This window comes from Chelon labrosus, assembly GCF_963514085.1.
Source record: "Chelon labrosus genome assembly, chromosome: 4".
In the NCBI taxonomy this organism is placed as follows: domain Eukaryota; kingdom Metazoa; phylum Chordata; class Actinopteri; order Mugiliformes; family Mugilidae; genus Chelon; species Chelon labrosus.
Window position 1 is genome coordinate 16,175,872 of NC_140340.1, and position 23,073 is coordinate 16,198,944.

At 41.4% G+C, this 23,073-nt stretch overlaps 1 protein-coding gene across 1 annotated transcript in view; it reads left to right on the forward strand.

The window, feature by feature from the left end:
- cdh22 (cadherin 22) overlaps positions 1–23,073 on the forward strand; it is a gene marked incomplete at both ends in the record, with an annotated part of 66,849 nt that overhangs the window by 40,355 nt on the left and 3,421 nt on the right. The window contains 4 exons of the mRNA XM_084542273.1: positions 3,313–3,434; positions 16,492–16,609; positions 20,315–20,464; positions 20,827–20,928. Coding sequence (XP_084398399.1) covers positions 3,313–3,434; positions 16,492–16,609; positions 20,315–20,464; positions 20,827–20,928 — 492 coding nt within the window. The remainder of the gene's footprint in view (positions 1–3,312; positions 3,435–16,491; positions 16,610–20,314; positions 20,465–20,826; positions 20,929–23,073) is intronic.

Sequence of the window (23,073 nt, forward strand, 5' to 3'; positions counted from 1 at the left end):
AAGGGGTAATTATTGAAGATGGAGAGTTAAATTTTTAAATAAGCCCAACCCATATAGTTTTATAGTTTTACAGACTTCTTTAAATAATTTATCTGAATATATGTATATATGTGTTCAGAAAGTCTTGAAATCTTTATGTAACCGTCAGTTCTTAAACACAGAACATCTCAAACTACGATAAAGAGATTTTAACGGAGCTTGTGCACAACTGGATCTTTGCCACTCAAGGAAAAGTGACGGTAATACATTGTAGTCTGTGCCTGCATGGACGGACCTCTGGCTCAGTAAAGAGACGAGAAAAAGACGTTGTTGAGTACATTTATATCCTTCCTTTCCCCTCCTGACAAAAGTGGCATTTTAAATCAAACCGATTCCTCCAGCAAGAGGATGAAGCGTTTGGTCGCAAGTGACGTAACACTCCCTACACACATATGCAGCCACGCACATGTATGCAAAGACAGGGACAGATAAACTCACATCCTCTTTCTGTCTTCCCTGAAGTTATGTCACTGTAATTCACTGCCTGAGAGACAGTCCTTCTGTAAAATTCCCGACAGCTGGTGTGTGCCGCACAGATGCGGAGCATGCCAATAATCTGTTGAAATCCTTTTATTCTTCTTCTCTATCTGAAGACAGATTTAGAACAGCACCACTTGGTCCACATGAATGAACCTGTCTCACTGAATAAGTCTTTTTTTTTTTCTCTTCTGTATTTTTTTCCCCCCACTGAGAGAGTTTGGGTTGTGGAGGGGCGGGGCATACTCACATTGTTTCATGTGTTTTCAATTCTGGGAATTGAAATGTAAAATGTGTAACATCAGATGATTGCTGGTTTTCATTTTGGCACAGCGGGGACAGCAGCGAAATGTGAAGACGAAATTAGACGAGGAAGAAGAGAAGAGATATCTAGCGCTGGTGGAGCTCTCTATGCATTTATGTTCTTGCTGCTCTGGCAAAAAGCAGTCAATTAAAACGCTGCATTGATGTGGGGATTATGCTATTAGTTGAGACCAGCATTCTCATTAGCTGCTGTGCCACTGTTCGACAGAACTTGTGGTGCAAGATACAGGGAGAGAGCTTGAGAATTCCTCCGCTATAGTCTGATGATCATTGATTTGCTTTCTGTCTCCGCTAAATCTGAGTTCACTCGTAGTTTTCCTTTGTAGTTTTTGATGCCTGAAGTTTAAGTTTATCCTTGACATTATTGAAATCAGAGAAGGAGATGTGGAACATGTCAGTCTTATATATTCCATATATTCTTTAGGAAACAAAGTTTTCCAAAGAAAAAAATAAGACAAAAGGAGGAGAAGTGTTCATAAAAAAGACACTGACTTTACAGGGAGAAGTTGAGCATTTTTGAATGACCTCAGACCAGTTTAGGCCCACTGGATCACCAAGTGTCACCTATAAAAAAATAGCAGATATAATCATTAGTACCACTCGTAATGTGTTTCTTTCAGTTGCAATTGCATAAACAATACTTGGTTTAGAAGAGTATAGCTATTTTACTCACATTAGCTGAAACAAAAAACAAGTATTTAAAGGTCCAGAGTGTAAGATTTAGTGTCCTCTACTGGTTGAGTTGCAGACTGCAACCAGATTTATATTGCTTTCTTCAGATTCCCTGTTTTTCCCAAGGGTGCAGGAGGACCTACAGTGGATGTTGAAATGGCCATAAACCCCCATCTAGAGTGTTTCTGGGATAAAGTAGAAACGTGACAAACTCTGCAGAAGAGGTCCCTCTCCAGATTTAAAGGGCTCATTCTAAGCTAACAAAGAAATTATTCTTATTTTCAGGTGATTATCCACTAATAAAAAACATAATTATGCTTTCTGCAACCATGATAATAAGGTTTCCGTGAGCTTTGTTAAGTAGTTGTATTTGCATGTGAACGCTATGGTGAGAAAAGGTTTTGGACTTTACTTATCTATTATCTATTAAAAAATTTGCTCTTGCATATGCACTGTTAATTCAATTTACTGGATAGCTTAATAGTGTTATATGCCGCAGTGAATACTTGCTACTCATTCTGTACGAAGTCTATCAGTTCTGTCTGCCATATTTGCGTAATTACAACTGTTTAAATCCGCTTAGTGGCACTCTTTAAACTCCAAAGATGTATGTGTGTTTTTCCAGCATTGTCGGTGGCTGAATGTTGTTACTGTAGGGTGCCAGTCAAACGCATAAACTGGGTGGTGACAGCTGTGTATACCGATTTATTCACAAGCTGTGTACTCCGATTAACCAGATCCACACTTGATTCACTCATTTGACACCCAGATAATGTTCTCTCTTTCTCTCAATCTCACACTAGGGACCTCGGGCTCCCCTCTATACTGTACATAGTGTTTTATGAGCCAAATGGAAATTCCAGACATTATCACATGATTAAGAACGTGAATTAAGAGTCAGGGAGAAGTTGCGCTAATTTGAAGAGGGGGTCTGATTGTACTAATTATATAATCTTCTCCAGTCCCACGTTTACATTCTGGCCCATTAAGAAAAACATCCTGAGAGTGCATTTTGGTGCACCACTTCCTGTGTTAGTAACTAGTTTAAAATGGCACAAGAAATAATATTACAGCATTACTTTTACAACTTTTATTTATTTGTGATCATCATTTGCCGAGGTGTGCTGCTTACACACAAGACTATCAAGACTCAAGACAGGTAACAGCTCATTACCAGATAGTGAGGACCTGGAGACAAAAACTGAATCTTTGGTACCATTTTATGTCACTTACTGGTGCCAGAAAGCGTTATTGAGGTAATGGGTGCAATTTGAGCAGGCGTTAGATTAAAACCCTTCAGCACTTAGCCAAAATGTCAAACCAACTCACTGCTTCCTTGTGGAAAATTGCATACATCTGCGTCTTGTCTCACTCATACAGAAGGATGACAAGAAGCGCGTTAAGAGCCTTGTCTGTGGAGTCTTACACCTCATCTACACCGGTAAAATCTGCATGTCAGCAGCATCTCAGCAACAGCTGCCACAGTCAGTGTCCACATGGGTGTACTGAGCTAAAGTATTGCTGCATGTTCAGTTGAATTTGGGCAGTACTTGCAGCCCAATACGCAATCCCCGTCGTTACATACAATTCTGAAAATAATAGGCTTGAAATGTGAGAATATGCTTTGGGTTGCAGTTACCTGTATAAGGTTCAAGTGCAACGTGGGCCTTTGTGAACAGTTTTATTGGTTAAAGTAAAACCACATCTATATTGTTGGATGACTGAAAATGTGCACAAGAATGGCATAAGAGATACAGGATCTGCGATAACTCTCAATTTTTCTGTATTGCTCCTCCGCAGATAACCACACAATGGCATCCCACTCAGCAGTGAGCATTCGCATTCTGGACGTAAATGACAATCCTCCTGAACTGGCCACGCCGTACGAAGCCTCCATATGTGAAGACGCCAAGCCGGGCCAGGTACGTTTATACCGATGCAAACTCTGAAGCAGACCATTCCATGTGTACATGCACAGAAAGAATTTAATCTTTATGAAGTCAAAATGAGATGGGCAATATTCAGTCAGGATCGCTGCTGGCTCAGCAAGATGTTGTGATGGTGCAGTTACTGTAGCTCTACAGACGGACCTTCGATTTCATTAGTGGTAATGATGATAAAGGCAGGAGTCGGGAAACTGTGTTGCACCAAGGCACTAATATATTGCATTAAGGTTAGTCGTAATCCCACAGAATTATGTGTGTTTCTTCAAGTTAAAAGTCCAGTAACAAAAACAACGCACAGCCTAAGCTAGGGGCAACACATTTATTAGTGAAAAAAACTCAGAGCTAATTATTGATTGAAGTGAACTGAAGTGTTTTTAGCCTTGAGTACTGAAACACCAGTGCTTTTGTCTCTCTTTATAGACATGAGTCACTTGCTTCAGGAGTCCAAATAGTCCACTTGCAGATATATATATAGGAATTACATACACTAGCTCTAATCTGAATATTTGACAGTATAAATCAAATTTAAAAATGCATTTTTTCTTTATTGCGTCTGCCAGACAGCCTGGAAACAAAGACAACATTTTCAATTTAAAGTGTCGTTACATGGAGGAAATGTTTTATTCAACATTGATGAAGCTGTCTGATTCTGATACCACTATAAATTGCACTGTGACCTAATTTGATTTGGAGTAAATTAACAAATTTCAAATGGCAGCATGATCTCAGACCAGGCTTTAAATTGGAAGCTTTTACTGCTCCACATACAGTATGTCCTGTATGGTTGTTATAATTATATGCAGCGAGTGATGTATGCATGGTATATTCGTCGCTTCAGCATTGATCTTATATATAGACGCAGACATGATGTTCTCCGGGTAATTTGTGCACTAGAAAGGATCGTGATTGTGAAATAGTCATCATAGAGACATTAAAAGAGACTCATCTAAAATAATAAATAGTACGTGATAAAAATGTGACCGAAGGAGAACACAAGAAATATTTTAATGATGCATAAAAGAGGTGGTCACACATCCATCCTTGACCAAAGGCACAATTTACAACCTTAAATCACATGGTGACACCTGAGTGAGTTCTAGTTGCTGCAGAAGTCCATGGTAAAACCTCGTAACATTTTAGTATGTATACAATATTTATCGCCCCCCCCCCCCCCCCAAATAATCTGTTTATTTTGCCGCTTGTCACTTCATGCTGGATGCTGATTAAAAAGTCAGGAAATCAGTTATGTGTGTCTGGATATTATGTTTTAAGGACTGGCCATTTAATGTAGTTTGACTTGAGGCATTTCAGTTGCTGAACAATGCCACAGAATAAAAGTGCATGGGTCACATCATTTCGTAAATAACGCTAGTAATGGTGATTTGATAGCAGTCACTATTTTGATTCCTCCATTCTTCTTCACAAGGATTTGAAATGATACATCCCCCCTGTTGGAAGTGGTTTCACTGTGGGAAGGGAACTGAATGCTAATGGTTGATAGAAAGATGTCTTCTAATACCAAGAGGCTTAAAGGCTAAAGATAGCACAATACTTGAATAAAATTCAGTCCATTCATTGATTTTCTAAATGGCCAACAAGTGAACGCCGGGAGAACAGCAAGGTTAACTAAAGAACAAAATCAAATCCAAGAATATTTTTTATTAGCATCATTACCCAGCGCCAGTCAAACAGTGGGGGTCTGTGAAGACAAAAGACCCTTGCTGTGGTTAGCTCCAATCCAATTGGAGGCAAGGTCTTCCCACCGATCAGCATTAAAAATGGACAGAGTCATTTGGGTGTTTTATTCACCTTACATAGCCAACAGGCCTTGTGCTGAGTTGGACCCGATTATCATGTGCAGAGCAAAGGAATAATTAAAACAGCAAAGCTCTAAAGTGGGGCCTCCATGCTGGAAGCTGCATTTACATGTGTAATGAGGCTCAGGCCTCTCCTCCCCTTGATCCGCAGACTTTTAACCACTTATAGCCCCCATGTGCCTCTGCAGTGCCCCCAGCCTGCGCCTTTCTCGAACGATGTCTGGTCTGATATCCCTCACTCCCACCTCGCGCCTTCTCCCATCTGCGAGAGCCCACATTAACCTTCAGCTCCCAATCACACAGCAATGATTAGTCTTCCAGCAAAAAAAGATCATTGCAGGCTCCCAGCATTGTGAAAGAAGAGGCTTTTAATGTTCTCATTAGAGAGGAAGGCAGTGAAATATAGCTCACATTGTAATTACGAACCAAAAGAACATACATGAGAATATGACAGAATGGATGTATACATAGACAGAGACAGCAAAGCTGACACACTATCATTCCAGTGGTTGGCGACTCCATGTCTACCTATGAGGAGTTGACAAATGACTAGGGCATCTGACAATCTCTGTTCATTTTTCATTTCTTTCTTATTCTTTGATTTTTTTATGTCAAGTTTTAATATGTTGTGTGGAGCTCCGTGCGAGCCAGTTGCCAAGATTGACTGAAAATGTTCAAGCCGTGGGTCAAAGGCTTTCTAACGCTCATTTTCAGCCTCTGGGGTAACCACTGGGGGGCATGGGGGATCCAATTTTTCTCCTCCTTGTTATTTTCATAGAGTTCATAAAAACTGGTTTCTTAGTTGTCAGTCACTGCGTCACGAAAGTGGCGGGAAGGAACTGCTTTGGATTTGACATGTGTCAAAAACTGTTATTTGTGGCTTTTTTCTCTTATTAATGGAAAGCCTGAAAGATTCTATTGTTGGAAAAAATGTAGTGATAAATGTGACTTTATAATATGTCCAACTTTTGATTCATAATACCCTAAATGGGTGTATGTGAAGACAAGAAACCGTGAAATGGATCTCAATGCTATGGTAGGCGAAAAAAAAGCTTTGACTCTGTGGTATATAATAAATGACCCGAATACATATCTTGTCATACTTTCCACTTTAAAGTTACATAGGAGCAGAAGAGACACTCGCATAATATGCATGTCTTCACGTTGCAGGGCTGACGCTGCCTAATTCATTATCTGTAATTACACATCCTTTCTTTATTAATTCATCAGTGCACACTTAATTATGCCTAACAATATATTTGAGTAGTCCTTATTAAACTGGTCTGTGCAATCAGACACAAATCCAGGAGAGGAGAATTGTGTGTGCCTTTCAAACAGGAATCAGGGCAAAAGCCAACACCACAGCATAACTGAAACTCTGACTTCAGTTGAACATTTTGCAAATGTAACCTATTATTGCTCAAGTTCTCAGTTTCGTAGGCAATGATTTTTACATTATACATGCCTAGAATATAACTATTAATTGTCAATAATGCCCGGTAAAATGAAATCACCATTTAGTTCTTAGTTCAAGTTAGGTCTGTTCACACAGTTACAGTTGTGGCAGAGCTTGCAATTATGACAATATATGCCAAGTACAACTGGAAAATAATTAATTTTTTAATGTGAAGCTCGTTATAAGTGACAGTTTTTCACTGTGGCAGAAAAAGGTTCCTCATTTATAAGAACTTCTGTGATGTTCTTACCTTGTAATGTCAATGTATACAAAATGAAACGTAGTCTTCTGTTGAAGCAAACTGGTTTTGCCTAATAGGTTGAAGCACTTTGATGTGCACTGCTTCCTCGAGATGCGCTTACAATTTATTCAGTAAAATAAGCTTCCAAAGGAGGAACCCAAATGTATGAACATCAGTCGACAGATGTTGGTGTGTAAAGCGAGCTTTAATTTTGTTCTGGTTTCCCCAGAACGTTGTTAATCAATTTTGAAACTTGGACAGGCCAGTGGCTCTCGGAAATAGGCATAATTAAGACCATTTTTCTTTCACCTGGAATACGGAGGCATCCGGCATTGCCGTGCTGCCCTCCTTTGCCGAAAAGCATGTGCCTCTCGATGCTGAGAATGTGCACTTTGGCCATTGCGTCTGACCTCTGTGAAAAGGAAGTCAAAAGTCAGAACAGGTTATTGTTGCTTTGTTGGGTGTCTAGCCTGGTTCACCTTCCTTTTAAGGACTGCTACACGGGCAGAATTAATTAGAGCCCACGTAACAACTGTTCAACTGAACTGATGTCAAATTGCTTGGTTCAAGATTCAAAACTTTTCACAGAAGTCCGCTCCCTTAGTCCCAGGTCGCCATTGCAAAGCAGCTAAGGCACACTCACAAGGCATTATTTGTATCACATGATTGATAGCAGGACTTGGCTGTGGCTAATTATAAGTGAACACTAATTAGTTTTATAAGCAGATCTTTCAGGCGAGACGTCAGTGGAACAGCAAGCCACATACCAAACCATCTATCTATCCTTTTCAACTGAACGCATTCCCCTCGTTGTGTTTACCACAAATTATATCATTTTCTTGTCCCTGCGCAGACACATGCTACAGTGAAATAACGGCATGCATGCACACGCCCACACACATGCTGTACGCACACAGCCTTCACTGTCACACTCTTAATGTGTCAGATCAACCCCCGGTTTACTAAGCTAATGAGGAACGTTGCATTGTCTCTTGTTGTGTGCCGTGTTATCACCCAGTCTCGTTCATGGACTGTCAGCTCCCTGGCTCAGGTCTAGCTTTTGGTGGAACCACAGAGAAAATCTGATTAACCTAAGCCTTTTAACTGCGGCTGGGTTTGATCCCATTTGAGAGCTGGCAACACAGCCTATTTTGTTTGTGTTTAGAGGGAGAATGTGTGCAAAGGGAGGGAGAAGGGTTGGCTGAGAGGTAAATAAAAAAATAAATAAAAAATGGGTGACACAGGCTAAGCAGCCTTCGCTTGGGGACACAGTTCAAGCCAGGGCCATGACACAAATTGGTAAATAGCTTCTCACTTTTCATTTACAGGACCCTGCTTGGGGGCTTGTATGCAGGTCGATGTTCAGAGATTAAAAAAAGGAAAACAAAATAAGTAACTTACTAAGATAGAGAGGGAGAGAGAAAGAGAAGAAAAGCAAGAAAAGGGGTGCATGGTAAACACAGTTTCATAATACTATCATATTGAACACATGTGCACATGCATGCCAAAGGGAAATGCATTCTTAATCCGTTTCTAAAATATCGGTTCCAGGTTCATCTGCACTGTAATTATAATTGTATTCTGCATTTTTGAAAACCACAAAACCACAACAATGGCAAAATACTGCTAAAGGTTTCTGCCTGAAGAGAAATCGTTGGCATGCTGCTATCAGTAAGGTAAGGTGTACGAATTTAACAGATTTTTCACACAAGCGGAACAGTTTTTCTTTTTCTTTTTTTTTTTACTTCCTCTGTAAATGTGTTTAGCTTCCCTTAACGGTTTGCAGCCCAAAAATATATTGATTGTAGACAGAAGAGACACCTTCATTGATATTTTGGGAAACAGTGAATTTCTATTAGACTGAATGTCAAATCTGAAAAAGGGATTAAGAGAAAAAAAAAATGTTAAGCAATGTTTTATCATTGTCTGACAATAAAAACTTAGACAGTTTATAAAAATATCATCCCACTTAATAGCATCTTCAGTTGAAAATATGTCTCCTTTTATAATCAGCAGTTCAAGAAGTGACTTATTCTACATTTCAATGACTAGCTTCACGATAGTATAACAAATGGGTAATTTTAAGTATGTACGTATTTACTTGTGTAGTGTTCGACATTAAACAGGGTAGCGCGCTGTTTAAAGCTGAACTGGGCAAGTTGTGCACTCACCGGAAATGTCGACAGCAGCATTTGATGGACTGATCTACTGCGCAACGGTGGCATATACATTTTATATATATATAATTTTTTTTTTTTATTATTATTATTTTTGTTTATGTATTATTATTTTTTTTTTGCAAATTACATAAAAATACATAAACAAAGCTAGCAATGGAACAATTTAGTGGCATACAGATCACTACCCAAACACTGAATGGGTCGTTTCTAAATGGGTCTTAAAGGTTTTCGGATGCAATGAATTTTTTCTACCGTTTGACAATTCATCCATGTCAGACAAAAACTATACAAATCTCAGCTTTTATGTTGTTACTATTATTATGGTTTACAAGATTTGAAATCCTGTCTTGATTTCTGCTATTCAGGATCCATGTCCTGATTTGCACTTTTCCCAATCTGCTGCACCTACCTGACTGACACTGAACACAATCTTCGTCTCTCAGCCCATTTCTCGCCCACCTTGTGGTATTTATCTGACTGAATGCAGAGGGACAGATATCATATAGCGCCACGTGGGCAGAAAAAAGGCTGGGTGGAAAGCCAAAGTATGGCCTGGGGTAACAGAGGCCTGTCAGCGCCACTGTGCCGTCTCACAGCTGGCTGAGTGGGTCACTGCGACAGATCACCTCAGTTTGGCTGCAGCACCGCCAACCTCCAACCCTTGGGAGAGTCATTTTGAAATGGCTAAATGTTAAGCCTGTCTAAAATGCACACACAGTCACGTCACATACACGTGAGCGCAAGTCTTACTCATCTCATGCGCATAAAGAAAGGATGCTAGAACAAACACACACACACAGGCATACACAGAAGTAGTGGAAGAAGCAAACCAACACAGACAAGGAAAGAGACCCAGACGGACTCACAGTTTTGCCAGACAGTATTTCATGAGTAGGAGACTGGAGTGAGTCATTTGTTCTACTCACCAAATGCCTCTTCCCTTTGTCTCTCTGTTAATGTTGAATCAGACAAAGCAGTGGATGAGACAGACCAAAATATGCACTGTTTGCAGCAACACATTTTTAGGTTAACACTTTCCATTTGGGGTTTCCAGGGTTTGTCTGGAGGTTAAAGGCAGTCAAGCCTAAATGATGGCTGTTTAGACTTGGTAACATGTCAGCTTCAACATGCTTACACTTAGTAAAGGCTGCCAGCAAATGTGTGATTTAATATGCAAACTTCTGGAACACCAAACTGACATCAAACTACGATCTGCAGCAAAAGCTGACTATGAGATCTCATGTGCCTGCACATACACCGATCAGCCACAACATTAAAATCACTGACAGGTGAAGTGAATAACACTTCCTGTGACAATGCAATGTTGCGCGGTGAAACAAGACATGTACCACCCACCCCGTAGCAATAACACTCCTCGATGGCAGCGGCTATCCCCAGCAGGATACACACACAAAAACAGTTTAGTAAAAACTAAAAAAAAAAAAAAAAAAGACAAAAACAGCACAAGGTGTTGACCTGGCCTCCAAATTCACCAGATCCCAAACTGATCAAGTATCTGTGGGATGCACTGGACCGAGCCTGATCCACAGCGACCCCTCCCTTCAACCCATAGGACCCAAAGGCCCCCACTAACAACATTCTGTTGCCAGGCACCACAGGACACCCTCAGAAGGCCCATTCTCTGATGAGTCACAACTGTTTTGACCTACACGATATTAGGAAGGTGGTCATAATGTTGTGCCTGGTCGGTGTAAATTCTGCACCTGTTTAAAAAGAAATAACTCCTCATACCAGAAGGCGTTAATAGTCTGTATTCATCTTTCAAAAGGGGAAACCAAGAAGAACTATGATTAGCTAGGACCCTAGCAAAATGAGCTGATCTAATCATGGGATGAAATTAGGGGATGAAATAGTTTGTCTTATCTTATTGTCTTTTTACACTGTACACACAATAAGAAACGGCCACAATGGCTCCCACAATATTTAATTAAATTCCAAGCAATGCATTGAGACATTTTTATTCTCCTCAGGATATGCTTTTCACCACTCCACATAAGGGATGCCTTTGAAAACAGACCTCTGGTGCTTACAGTGCATTCTGGGCTTCAGAGATGAACCTTTCACGGCACATTTTAAGTAGTTATATGTCTGTATATTCATTTATTTATTCATTACCTCCCCGCTGCTGTCGTGAAAAGGCTGATTTCTGCTGCGAACGGGGAAGCCGCCTCACTCTCACAACCTTCACCTTTGAGGCACCTCCAATGCAGATCGGGCTGCACTTTTGGGAAAGTCTCCCCTTCTTGCTTTCCAGAGATGCAAGAGATTTAAAGGGGTCAGGAAAGGGGACAGCTAGATAGAAATCTAATTAGGTGATTGTGCTTGAGGGAGCTTCGCTAGATGCTCGATAAACTCCCACACACTCGGTCTCCTCCGCTCCCTTTCCCTCTCTCACTTCACTCCTCGTCTCTCTCTCTCTCTCTCGCTCCTCAGTTTGCAGTCATCCTGAGATGCTGCTGTAGAGTTCCCCTGCTGAGGGCACAGTCACAGAAAGCGAATCATGGCTCTCTTACTACATCTTCACTGCTGTTCACATTCTTCAAAGATTCAGCCCTCGGTTTATAATAAAGTTACTGTTCTTAGTGTCTTCTCTTTGCTCATTATTCTTTCACCTTCAGACTGAAATCAACGTGACAGGGCTTCAAAGAATGATGAGGGGAAAAGATCAGACCTGTTTTGGCCTACAGCTCGTGCAACTGCATTTTTCATAGTTCACCATGAATGTGTGGGGGTTTCTGTCTCGTGTCGTTGTGAGGGCTCACGAAGAGGTGTCGGATTATGTTCAAAATGTATCTTACAGCTTTGAAGACCTAATCTAAGAAGGCCTGAATTGTCTTTTCATTTTGAAATGTGTTCCCTTCTTCTTATATAACCAAATTTAATGGGTTGACTGAATTTTAAAACAACGTATACTGTATTTATAGAAATGATCAAGGATGCAGTATAAAAAAAAAAACGGCATAGCTAATAGGTGGTTTAGACTTCTATGTCAAATTGACGCTGGGGCTGTGATTGGTCCGCTTGGTAGCAGCGTGTTTCGGCTTTAGTATTTCCGGCTGCTTCTTCATCTCGGTAATTTTGAGGAAACGTTAACTGAGGAGCTTCGGAGATGCAAACATCTGTATGAATCGTCTTCGCCAAAAGTTCGGTGAAGGTTTCAGTTGCCATTGTTGAAGCAGGAAGTAGAAACAAAAATTACCCCGGCAGGCAAGAAAGACACAGCGCAGACTAGTGTTCTGAGTGCACAAGTATAAATGGCTCACACCGGTGCAGGCTATGTGCGTGGGTTACGTCGTCTATGTCCCGCAGTACTTTAAATAAGCCTTAACAGTATAATCATGCAGAATTTAGGTATATTTCACAACCTTTTCACCTACAAATGTGCAAACTACTGAGCATATGATCACAGCAAACCCAGCAGTGCTAACCCTAATTGCAAACACACAGCGGTTATGTCTTTCATCACCTGTGGTCAAGATGTTCCTATCCAGCTTTCTTGATCACTGACACACTTCAGTAGTGAGAAACAGTAACCCATCCCAATAGTGCATTACACACAACTTAAATATTTTGCTACTGCCAAGCATTGTATTAGGATGTGTTTTGGAGGTACAGCTATAGTGTAAATATCAAAGCCATCACCCTTGCATGTGGGTATAGAGGTTGCGATTCCTAGCTCATCTCATGTGTTTCTCGAGTGCAGATTTTGCAGCGCACTGAGGAAGAAGCGTGTGATTTACCCTGAAATCACGCCGTAGCAGTTTGTAATTACAAAGTAAGCCATATTATCCCAAACAGCCTTCCTGAGCCGTGGGTATGACTAAGCCTGTTCCGTGTCTGTGATGCAACGTCAGTGCTGGGGAGCTGTTTATTGTGAAGGTACAATTGTGTCCCGGAAGTGTGCTCAGCAGTAGCTTAGTCACAGTAATGCATAGCCGCCGCTCGGGCTCATAATTCGCAGTCGTGCGCGGTGTCACAAATGAGGCTGGCTCAGAGACAGGCAGCGCGAGCTTAAAAAAAAAAAAGAAGTCGCACAATAAAGCAGATGTCTTTATGTGTGAGAAAAGGTGTGGAGCATATCTTGGGTATGACTGTTTGAATAATCAATTTGCAAATGGATGATGAATGAAGGACACATTTTTCTGGGAAGGACAAGGATGAAAGTGACATGCATTAGACAAGATAAATGTAAAGGACACGGTATCAGAGGAAAAGGAAATCGCAGTGATGAATAGAGAGAGCGAGCTGAAAGGGGAAAACAGAGAGACATAAGGGTTCAGTTCAGTAAACAGAGATGCGTTTAACATTTCCTAAGTATGCTGCACCTGAAAGAGGAGGCTGCCACTACAACAACAGAGTAGACGTTCGATGCTTTTCCCTCGATGTTATCTGATACTATGAGCTTTTAAGAGACCACAAAGGGAAATTACAGCCATTGAAAAGCATCCTGTAATCCTTTTGAGATGTGCCTTGATAGTTCTGGGGGTTGTTTCTCTACTAATTTTGCCTCTGAGCTGTATGTGCCAGCAGCCTGGTTGCGCTAATGCTAGTCGCCGGCTAGTCAGTTGTGTTGCGTTTCTTTGTGTACTCCATACACTAACAACTGGAACTAAACAACAAAACTCGTTGAGGTTGAGACAAACAGATATCGAACAATGGTATAGAAATCACTGCAATCCTTCTTACACAACTCATTGGAGATTGTTGGTGGTTTAAGTTTATTATAAGGTAATGTAGAATTGTGTAGCTGGAAGATCTGCCAAGACTGAGAGCCCTTACGAACCGGATAATGAGAAAGGCTTGTGGTGTTTGCAGTGGGAGTGATGCTGCCAAGAACAGACTGAAACATTACTGTGGTGGAAAGGAGAAGGGGGGTTGGGGGGTGAGGGGGGCGAGTTTTAGTTTGAAACACTATTCATTACGTTTTTAACACTTGTCTTCGTATTTCTAAACGGACTTTAAGGCCCTGTCCACACGTAAACCCAAATACGCCAAAACGGAGGTTTTTTTAATCGTTTTGGCCGAGCGTCCACACGTATCCTGTAAACGCATAGCCCTAAAACGCACTTTTCTGAAAACGGGTCCCAGGGTGGAGAAATTCGAAAACGCAGCTCCTGCGTTTTCTTGTGGACGGGGAAAACGGGAAAACGATGACGTCATCGCCACACTCCCGAGCAGCCTTCCACATCCCGCGAGACGTCTTGTAACAACATCAACAACAATGGCGGACTACATGCTAGTTTTCATGCTGGAGACGATATTGAGCCTATTAGGTTTACTAGGGCAAAATATCATGCTCCTGTGCCACCACGCTGAGCAAAAAAGGCGATTTGTAAACAGCGCTCAAGCTTTGTGCGCATGCTCCGCATCTTCCTCTCCATTTTTGGTGATTTTCTGAAACCGAAACAGCGCCACTTATAGGCCTGGAATAGGAAGTAGCGTTTTCGGTCGAGCAGAAACGGACCCGTGTGGACGCGGATATTTCTTGAAACGATGACGTCGAAAACGGAGAGGAAAAAGATCGTTTTCGTACGTGTGGACAGGGCCTCAATGAATTGTTTTGCGCTCACCCGCTTCCTGGTGGAGAGCTTGATGAAAATATGTTACTATTCAGGTCCGTATGGTAATGAGCAGCCAATGAGCATAACTTAGCACAACATCTGGAGACGAGGGAAAACAGCCTGACACTGCAAAAAAAAAAAAAAAAAAAAAAAAAAAACACCACCACCACCACCTCAAAAGCTCACCAATTAACACAATATGTATCTTTGTTTAGTCAATTAAAAATCTTGGAGGGGAAAAGTCACAAAGTGATTTGCGTCATTATTCCTTTGGATGGTTGCCAGGCTGTGGATAGTTGAGCAAGTTACTGTGAATTAGTGAACTTTACTGGCTAACTATATACAGGCTTTGCACAAAGTTGACAGCTACTGTATCACTTTAATTTTCACCATATCCAAACAAAGGAGTCAACGCTCGGCATCATTGTCTTTTTTTTTTTTTTTTTTTTTTAAATCAGTGACTTACCAGTTTTGTGAAAATAATTTCATTTGGTGCTTTGACAGTCTTTCTGTCTTTCTGTTTCACAAATGAGGACATCCTCAACTCACTTCCTTGGCAGCTCTGAAACTTTATATCTAATGCAAAGTGCAGACGTTAAGCTCTTCAGGTGTGCAGCGTCAGGTCTAGAGGAAGTGACATCAGTTTCCAAATAGGTTTGGATTAAAAAAACAAACAAACAAAAAAACCAGCTTCACTATTGGAAAAAAACAGTTTAAAGCCTATCTTGGTAAAACATGTTTTATTCATATAGAAAACAGAAATAGAAAGCATCCTTAGAAGCTTAGCAGAAAGAATGTGGATTAAATATGACTTACAACTAAAAAACAAATGACAGTTAACTCAATAAAATGTTGTGTACTTCTTTAGACGGGTGGTTTTTAGTTTTAAAGCTTATATTGTCTTGCCAAAGCATTCCTGATATGTCTTGCTGCACTCACATTGGTCAACTGCCTCTTCGCCATCCATGTACTTCAGAGGATTTTGGATATTTCAACTTCTCCTCCCAGCGTCTCCTCCCTCGTATGGTTTATGTTATCCAGCTGCGTCGATGCAGAGATTTCTGTTTTTGTTTTCTGCTGTGCCGTGAACAAATGTGAAGGTAATCTTGAGAAGAATGCGGGCTCGCCCGTGGGGAAACGAAGCCGACAGGTGTGATGTGAAAATATCATTTATCAGCTTGTGGTTTGATCCTAGCTGCAGATTTATAGGAAGAGAGGAGGATGAATTGTCACCCAAAGCCTTGTGTTAAGGTGAAAAGATCTCCGGGGGCTGTTTGATGTCTTTTCAGCTCACAGTGAATCCTATCTCACCTTATTGTGTGCACACTGAGTTCTCAAAATTGGATCACAGTTGATTTTATCTTTGAATGTGTTATCACTATTATTGCATTAGATAGGAGGACTACACCGTGCCTCTCTGTTTTTTCTGCACATTTCCATTTCGACTCTGCTCCTTCGAGCAAACATGACAACCCCACAGAATGGCTCAGTCCTCCTTTGTTCAAAGCTTTGTATGTTTTACATTTCTAACATTAAAACATTTTTCATATTGCCGTGTCAACTTTGTGGAGGAGGAAGGTTTTATCTCTCCGTGGCTGTCACCCCTTTGAATTGCTTTCATGGGAAGCCTTCTCACTCGGTTGAATCCAAGCACACTCACCGCATTTGAAATGCAAAATGCTTTTCATACTAATTTTCCCGTTTCTTCTTTCTTGTCCCTTTGTTTTCTTCTGCTTTGTCTCTTCGTCTTTCTTTAGTTAATTCACACCATCAGTGTGGTGGATAGAGACGAGCCTCAGTCTGGACATCGCTTCTACTTCACCCTGGCCCCTGAAGCCTCCAGCAATCGACACTTCACCTTGTGGGATGTCAAAGGTGAGAGGCCAAAGATCTTATTGGATTATAGGTGAAGAGACATATCTGAGTAGCTGTGCTGATGTCATCATCGGGATAATTAGATGTTCAAGCTATGATGCTAAAAGCAGGAGTCCAGTTGTTATATTTGTTGTGAGTGGTAAACCAAAATTGTGCTGAACTGACAAAAGTCCAAGACCATGATGACACTCAAGACCGTAGGGTGAGTTTGGGGAAATACTTTTAGAATCCGACTCCACAGATACAGACCGTAAGTTTGAGAGACTGAAACTCCAAGAAACTTTGTGAATGCACTGAACAATATCTTAAATGCTTTAATCATCTCATTTGGGTGCCAGATGGTTTGACGTTTTTAACGTCAGACAAATGGTAAAGTTCACCACCTGATGATTTTGAAAACTGCAGAAGACTCTTGTTTTTGTTATTATTTTTGGAGGAACACCACCTGTTCTGGTCCTCTTAGCAGAGTAATATTATTAGAAAGTATTTATTGCCACAGCATGCCCATTTCCTTGTTATTAAGACAAATTCTACAGTTTTGCATGCTCCGTGTTCAGAATACTAACTTTTAAATTTAGATTCAGTCGGGTACTCTTGGTGTTATGGACAAAAAGATCAGAATAAAATGAGAGAGGAAGTGAATTTAATAAAGACATTTTAACCCGAGGAGTGCTTCGGTTTGCAGAGCTTTTTATTCTTATTTTTAATTATTTTTTACTTGCTTTATTTATTAACCAATTCACCCATCCTGCCTATGAGACGTTATTAGCAAAGTTAGCCAAGTTTGGCTAACCAAAAAAAATCTCACCTGCAACCAGTTTTTTGTTAGGATTTAGATTTCCTTCTCCTTGATAAGGAATAGGGTACAGGAAGATGTTGCACTACAGTCGGTTTTGTCTAGACCCCTTCCTTGTCAAATCACGCGATGTAGTTAATTAGCGAATGCCTGAACTGGCACAATAATCCAAATAATATCCAGTAGTGTAGTGTGTGTTGCACAATGTCTGTGAAGGTTCTCAGTCATCCAGGTCATGGTATTTCCAAAAATCCACTCATCCGAGCAGCTTCTTCAGTTTTAAGGGATTGGCGGGAAGTTGAGGTTTAAAAAGGAACATATGTGGGAAACAGATCAGAAACTTGCTTGTCTTGTTCCAGAAACTGGCGCGAATGGTGTCCATTAACAACCAGATACTTACTGTACCTGTCGTCGAGGGGGGACTGGTTGTGCCTGTCCTCTCTCCCTATGAATGGTGCTCTAACGACCAATTATCAGTAATTTTATAGTGATTTCATGTTTAAGATTACAGGGAAGAATGTCTGTAATTCCTTCTCTCTTTTGTGATGTTCAAGCTCTTAAAGCCCGTTATCTGAGCCCTGCTTTAGATTACCACGTACATAGGGCAAAGTGTCAGGAAAATTTTACCAGCACATGATTTTTGCATGTCCGCATAATGTAAGAGCATTAAAATCCCAGCGTTCACCGCCACTTTGCTTTGTCAGGAAAGATGAGTTTGTTTCTTTTGCTCCATGCTCATCTGTGCTTTTGCAAACGGGCTTGCAGACCCCTCGTTTAGAGATGTGTACCTAAGTGAATGTGACATCTGACTAAATCAAGATTGATCTGACACCAGGAAAATGTCAGGGGAGCAGGCCGAGCCAGGGAAATGTCACTGTGCGAATGCACCGAGGTCTGCTGCTGTCCCACTTGCATCCATATAAATGGAAAGGCACATAGCACAAGGCTGTAACGTACATACACACACACACTGTATACGTACATTTTCTTATCCCTACACAATATGTCCTATTTTCTTTTCTTTTTTTTCTTTTTTTACTTTTGACCACTTGTAATTATGTGTTTAGGAAGAACGATACATAAATTCTTGAATTTAATGTTACTCCTCCAATCGTATTTCCCCAACACACAAATGTAAACCTTTTTTGACCAATTTGAATATATACCATTTGTAGTCCTGCTCCCAAACGCTGCTTTTTATATTTTAGTGAGAGGAAACAACACACCACCCAGACTTTTTATCCACTTTTTTTATCGCCTTTTTCCCCCCACTCTGTTGTCTCTTTTCATGGACACATTTGTCAACCTGTCACTTTCAATCTGTCACTTCTTATTTTCCTCATCATGGCCTCACATTGTGTTCTGTCGCCAAGCCTTGACACGCTATGATGAAAAGGCTTTATTTTTTTTTTTACCCCCCTCCCCCATGTTGTTAAACTCTTTGAAGTTGTCGCCGTCAGTCTGTAAAGCAAAACCTCATCTCACTGCCAAAGGTTTGCCACTACATGACAAATTGCCGCCGCGTTACCTGTGATATCAAGGAATCTCACAATACAAAAAACTGTAGAAAGACCTAAATTAATGTCGAGCCTTGTTTTTTGCTGAGGTTTGGTCGGCCAGTTGCAGAAGTGCCAAGGGATACGTTGTTGCGTGCGTCACTGCAGGATTCATCTATGACTAGCGAAGCTAAAGGGAAGATAGGGAGAGTCATACCTTGGAAAACAGTACGCAGAATACTTTATAAAACACACACTTTTAGAGAACTTGTTTTCAGCTTTATGCCAGAACCCTGTTGTGTTTGTTTGGATTTCCAAGCGAGGCAAACAGCTACTTTGAGATACAGTAAAGGTTGCCGTGGGAGGCGTACATATCACCAAGTTTTCAAGTCTATTGGTTTCGATTCAAAACCTACATAAGATGCCTCCGTCTATATGCATTTATTTATATGTCTGGAGAGAATCGTTTCCAAAAGCGAGCAGCTGCGTTAAAAGTCAAAAGGACAAACTCAGGGGTGTAACATTCCCGTACGTAAATGGTAATATGAAAATTGTTCGATACGTGCCAGAGGAGCTCGAGGGCGACATGGGTAACAGTGATATATGCTCTGGGAGATGGATTACTTGCTATCCTCCATGCAAGTCTCCCCACAAAGCACTCTCGCTCTATTTGTCAAAGCCTCGTCCTGTGTTCTGTGTTACATTTATCTATGTCTCAGACAGAGAGCTCATATATATACACACACACACACACACACACACACACACACACACACGGGTGAATTTTAATTTCGAACAGTCGCTCTGGCTCTTTTTTTCCCCTCTCCTGCACCTTTTTGTTTGCTTAAGAAAAAAAGCATGATAAATGTTAATGACACAGAAGCAGTTTGCTTTATAAAATCATTTAACCCAGAGTTACAATCCTTACACTTCTTGTCTACAGTCCTTGAACTGTGCATTGTGGAAAATTCTTTATTCTACCGACTATGTGGAGGGTTCTTGGTACTCTGTCAGACTTAATCGCTAGAGCACTCCACCATTTCATGAATAAGGTATTGTAACTGTAATCACAATCAAACATCTTAATGGTTTTCAGTACTATGACTTATTTGTGTGACATTTTAGTAATGCTGTTATCAGCCCGCGTGGTCAGGATTTGTAGTTTTCTTACTTCAGTCAGTCTTGATAAAAAAAAACAAAAAACAAAACAAGAATGATAATAAAAGCACACTCCAGATTGACTTTTATCGAATATATACACGACAGCCCGGGAAAAACAGACATTAGTGAGCAGACAAAGTAGAATTGTTCCTCAAATATGAAGCTGCTCATGTGTAATTCCCTGCTTTATCTCGTCCCTCTGACCCCAATCCACCCCCTCCTCCCTTCTACTAACTCCCACTGCCCGCCCAGACAACACAGCCGGCATCCGTACCCAGCGGTCAGGCTTCAACCGGCATGAGCAGAACGTGTACTTCCTGCCTATTCTCGTAGTCGACAGCGGGCCTCCCTCCCTCAGCTCCACAGGCACCCTGACCATCCATGTGTGTGGCTGCGACACAGGTGAGAGCTACTGTAGGAGCTGCACCATTACAAACATTATCGTCACTGTCACCATCAGCATCGGCAGCCGCAGTACCTTAAAAGGTCATCTGCATGCCAGTGTTTCGGGCAACAAACAGTTCTTATCAGCTTCGGGGAAGTATTACATCTGCAAGGCCACAATTCTGAAAACAAATTACCTTGTGGAAAAATACATGATAGCTATGTATGTAATAATGTGCGCTGCATTGTCCCTGATAAATAAACTAATAATAATAATAATATATATTTTTTTTTGTGCATAGTCCTCATCCACTGAAATGAGTAAATACGGTAGTTGAATCTGTATTGTATTGTATTCTCATTTTTCTTTTACATCACAGAAGGAGCCATCCAGTCCTGCAATGCCACAGCATATGTAATGAGTGCAGCTCTCAGCCCTGGGGCACTTATAGCACTACTGGTGTGCATGCTCATACTCATAGGTAAGCAGATGTACTGTGCGTATGTATGAATGGATGTATGAGGGACAAATGGATGCATGCACGATGGATGGGTAGGAAGATGGACAAGTACAATTCATTAGTATTGCTTTTTTTGAGGTCATAGCCAAGTTCAACTACTCCAGCAGGACCATGAGGGACAATCTGTTCAATAGTTGGATGTTGCAGTGAAAAGGTAATCCCGAAGGCTACACTGCTGAAGACGCTCCATGTCTTCAGCCCATAAAATCAGGCAACCAAGCGTGGGTCTTTTAATGGATTGACTACTTTTAGAAGTTATCCATATTTCACGAATGATAAATTGCACATGCAGTGGCAGGAGAAAAAAAAAAAAGGTGAAAGATGAAAAAATGATTCTGTCTTAATGGCGCTCGTGTTTCTGTTAAGGATTCTGTTTCTGCTTTTATGAGGAGAAAGCTTCTGTTTAAACAGAGGTGCAGATGATGCCCGGTTTTATGAATGATATCAAGCCACTTTGATTTGTAGAACACAGGAAAGATGGAATGAATGGGAGAGAAGTTGGGGTGGGGAGGGTAGAGAGTGCAAACAGGCAAAAGAGCTGCCTCAGCACTCGTATCCCTCCAGAGCAGCAGCTTTAAATAGACAAGCCTTTCCAGACATTCTCGGGGTTTTTATACACAGACATACACATGCATGCACACGCTCACCCTCTCAGAAACCGAAGATGTTTTGTATTGTCACATTTGAAAATTTTATGAGTTAACTCCTCGCTCTCCACCCCACCCCCCCTCCCCGCAGCAGTCTCGGCGCTCCACTCCTTAGTGACAGCAAGAAATGACAACACTGTCGCAGTGTTTTGTCTCGCTCACCCGCGCCTCTTCGCGATGTTTCACATTGTGCAGGCTGTGAATGATGGATGGTGTGACACTGCGCAGCTTTAAATGTGACTAACATTCCTATCTATTCCTTTTGAGAGCTTTCCTAATGAAAGTTGTTAAAGCTGTCTCCATTAACCGGCCCATCTACTGCGGCGGACTTCAAAAGCAGAGCATCATTTATTCATCGTGGTTTTAAAAGCCTCAACAAAAATGTTGTGTACAAATCTGATGCAACCTCAGCTGGCTTTAAAAAAAACTCTATGTTTGCAGTGGTTTTGGTTCGGGGCTAGACGGCATCCCCTCAAAAGCCAGAGTTGCAAACAATCCTTTGGCCTTTACACTAAAAAGCAAAAGCCTGTGCCAAAAAAAAAGTTTCATTGTAGAAAGAAAATCTCCATGGCAGCCACTGTGAAAGAAAGCCAACTTTAAACAACTTTCTCATGTTTCTTCTCATAATTAAATAATGCGGTGTTGACTCCAGTGGTGTCAGGAGCTGTAAACGGCGGCACTTACACGTCTCTCTGGTAGACTGACTGTTAGAAAATGGATTCAACATCAAAGCCCAAAGGCCAGATGAAGTTGGAGGCACCTACCTTCTGCTAGTCGTCGCGTGGGCCGTGAATTCTCAGGGCTGCGGTGTTTGGGATCAGGGGGATGAGCAGTGTTTTCACAACTATCATGTGGTGTGAATAACAACACTGGGGCAGGGCATGTGACAGCAATCTCACCATTTCCGCTCCACAATGCCCAACACTTTCCCTCTCTCCCTCGACATACTGTACCACTTTGACACATACATACACACACACACACACACACACACACAAATTGTTCCTCTACGCTGCGCATAACACGCTTAGTCAAATCATTCCACGTCTCTTAACTGCAATGCAATCCATTCATTCTCTGCAGCATTATTGTGCGCGCATCGCCTCTCTCGCACACGCGTGCGCCCAGGGACTACCTAACCAGCCAGCTAACACTCTCTCAAGAGAGGCCGGACCACCTCCATTACATCAATTGCTGGATGATGAGAAAAATGAAAACAAATTTCTGCCTAATTACCTTACAAACAAACAGTCCCTCCATCAGTTCATTTATAGGCCTGATGTGATGAATCCATTCCAGTGCATCGCAGCATCTGCATGCATCCATTCCAATTACCTCCCATCTGCTTGTGATGAACTCCCGCGTGGGGGCAACCATCGCAGCCCAAGGGTAAATTAACTGTCTTGTCAGGAACGCTTATTGCAACATCTGTACACATGGGGACCGGCTTTGCATGTAT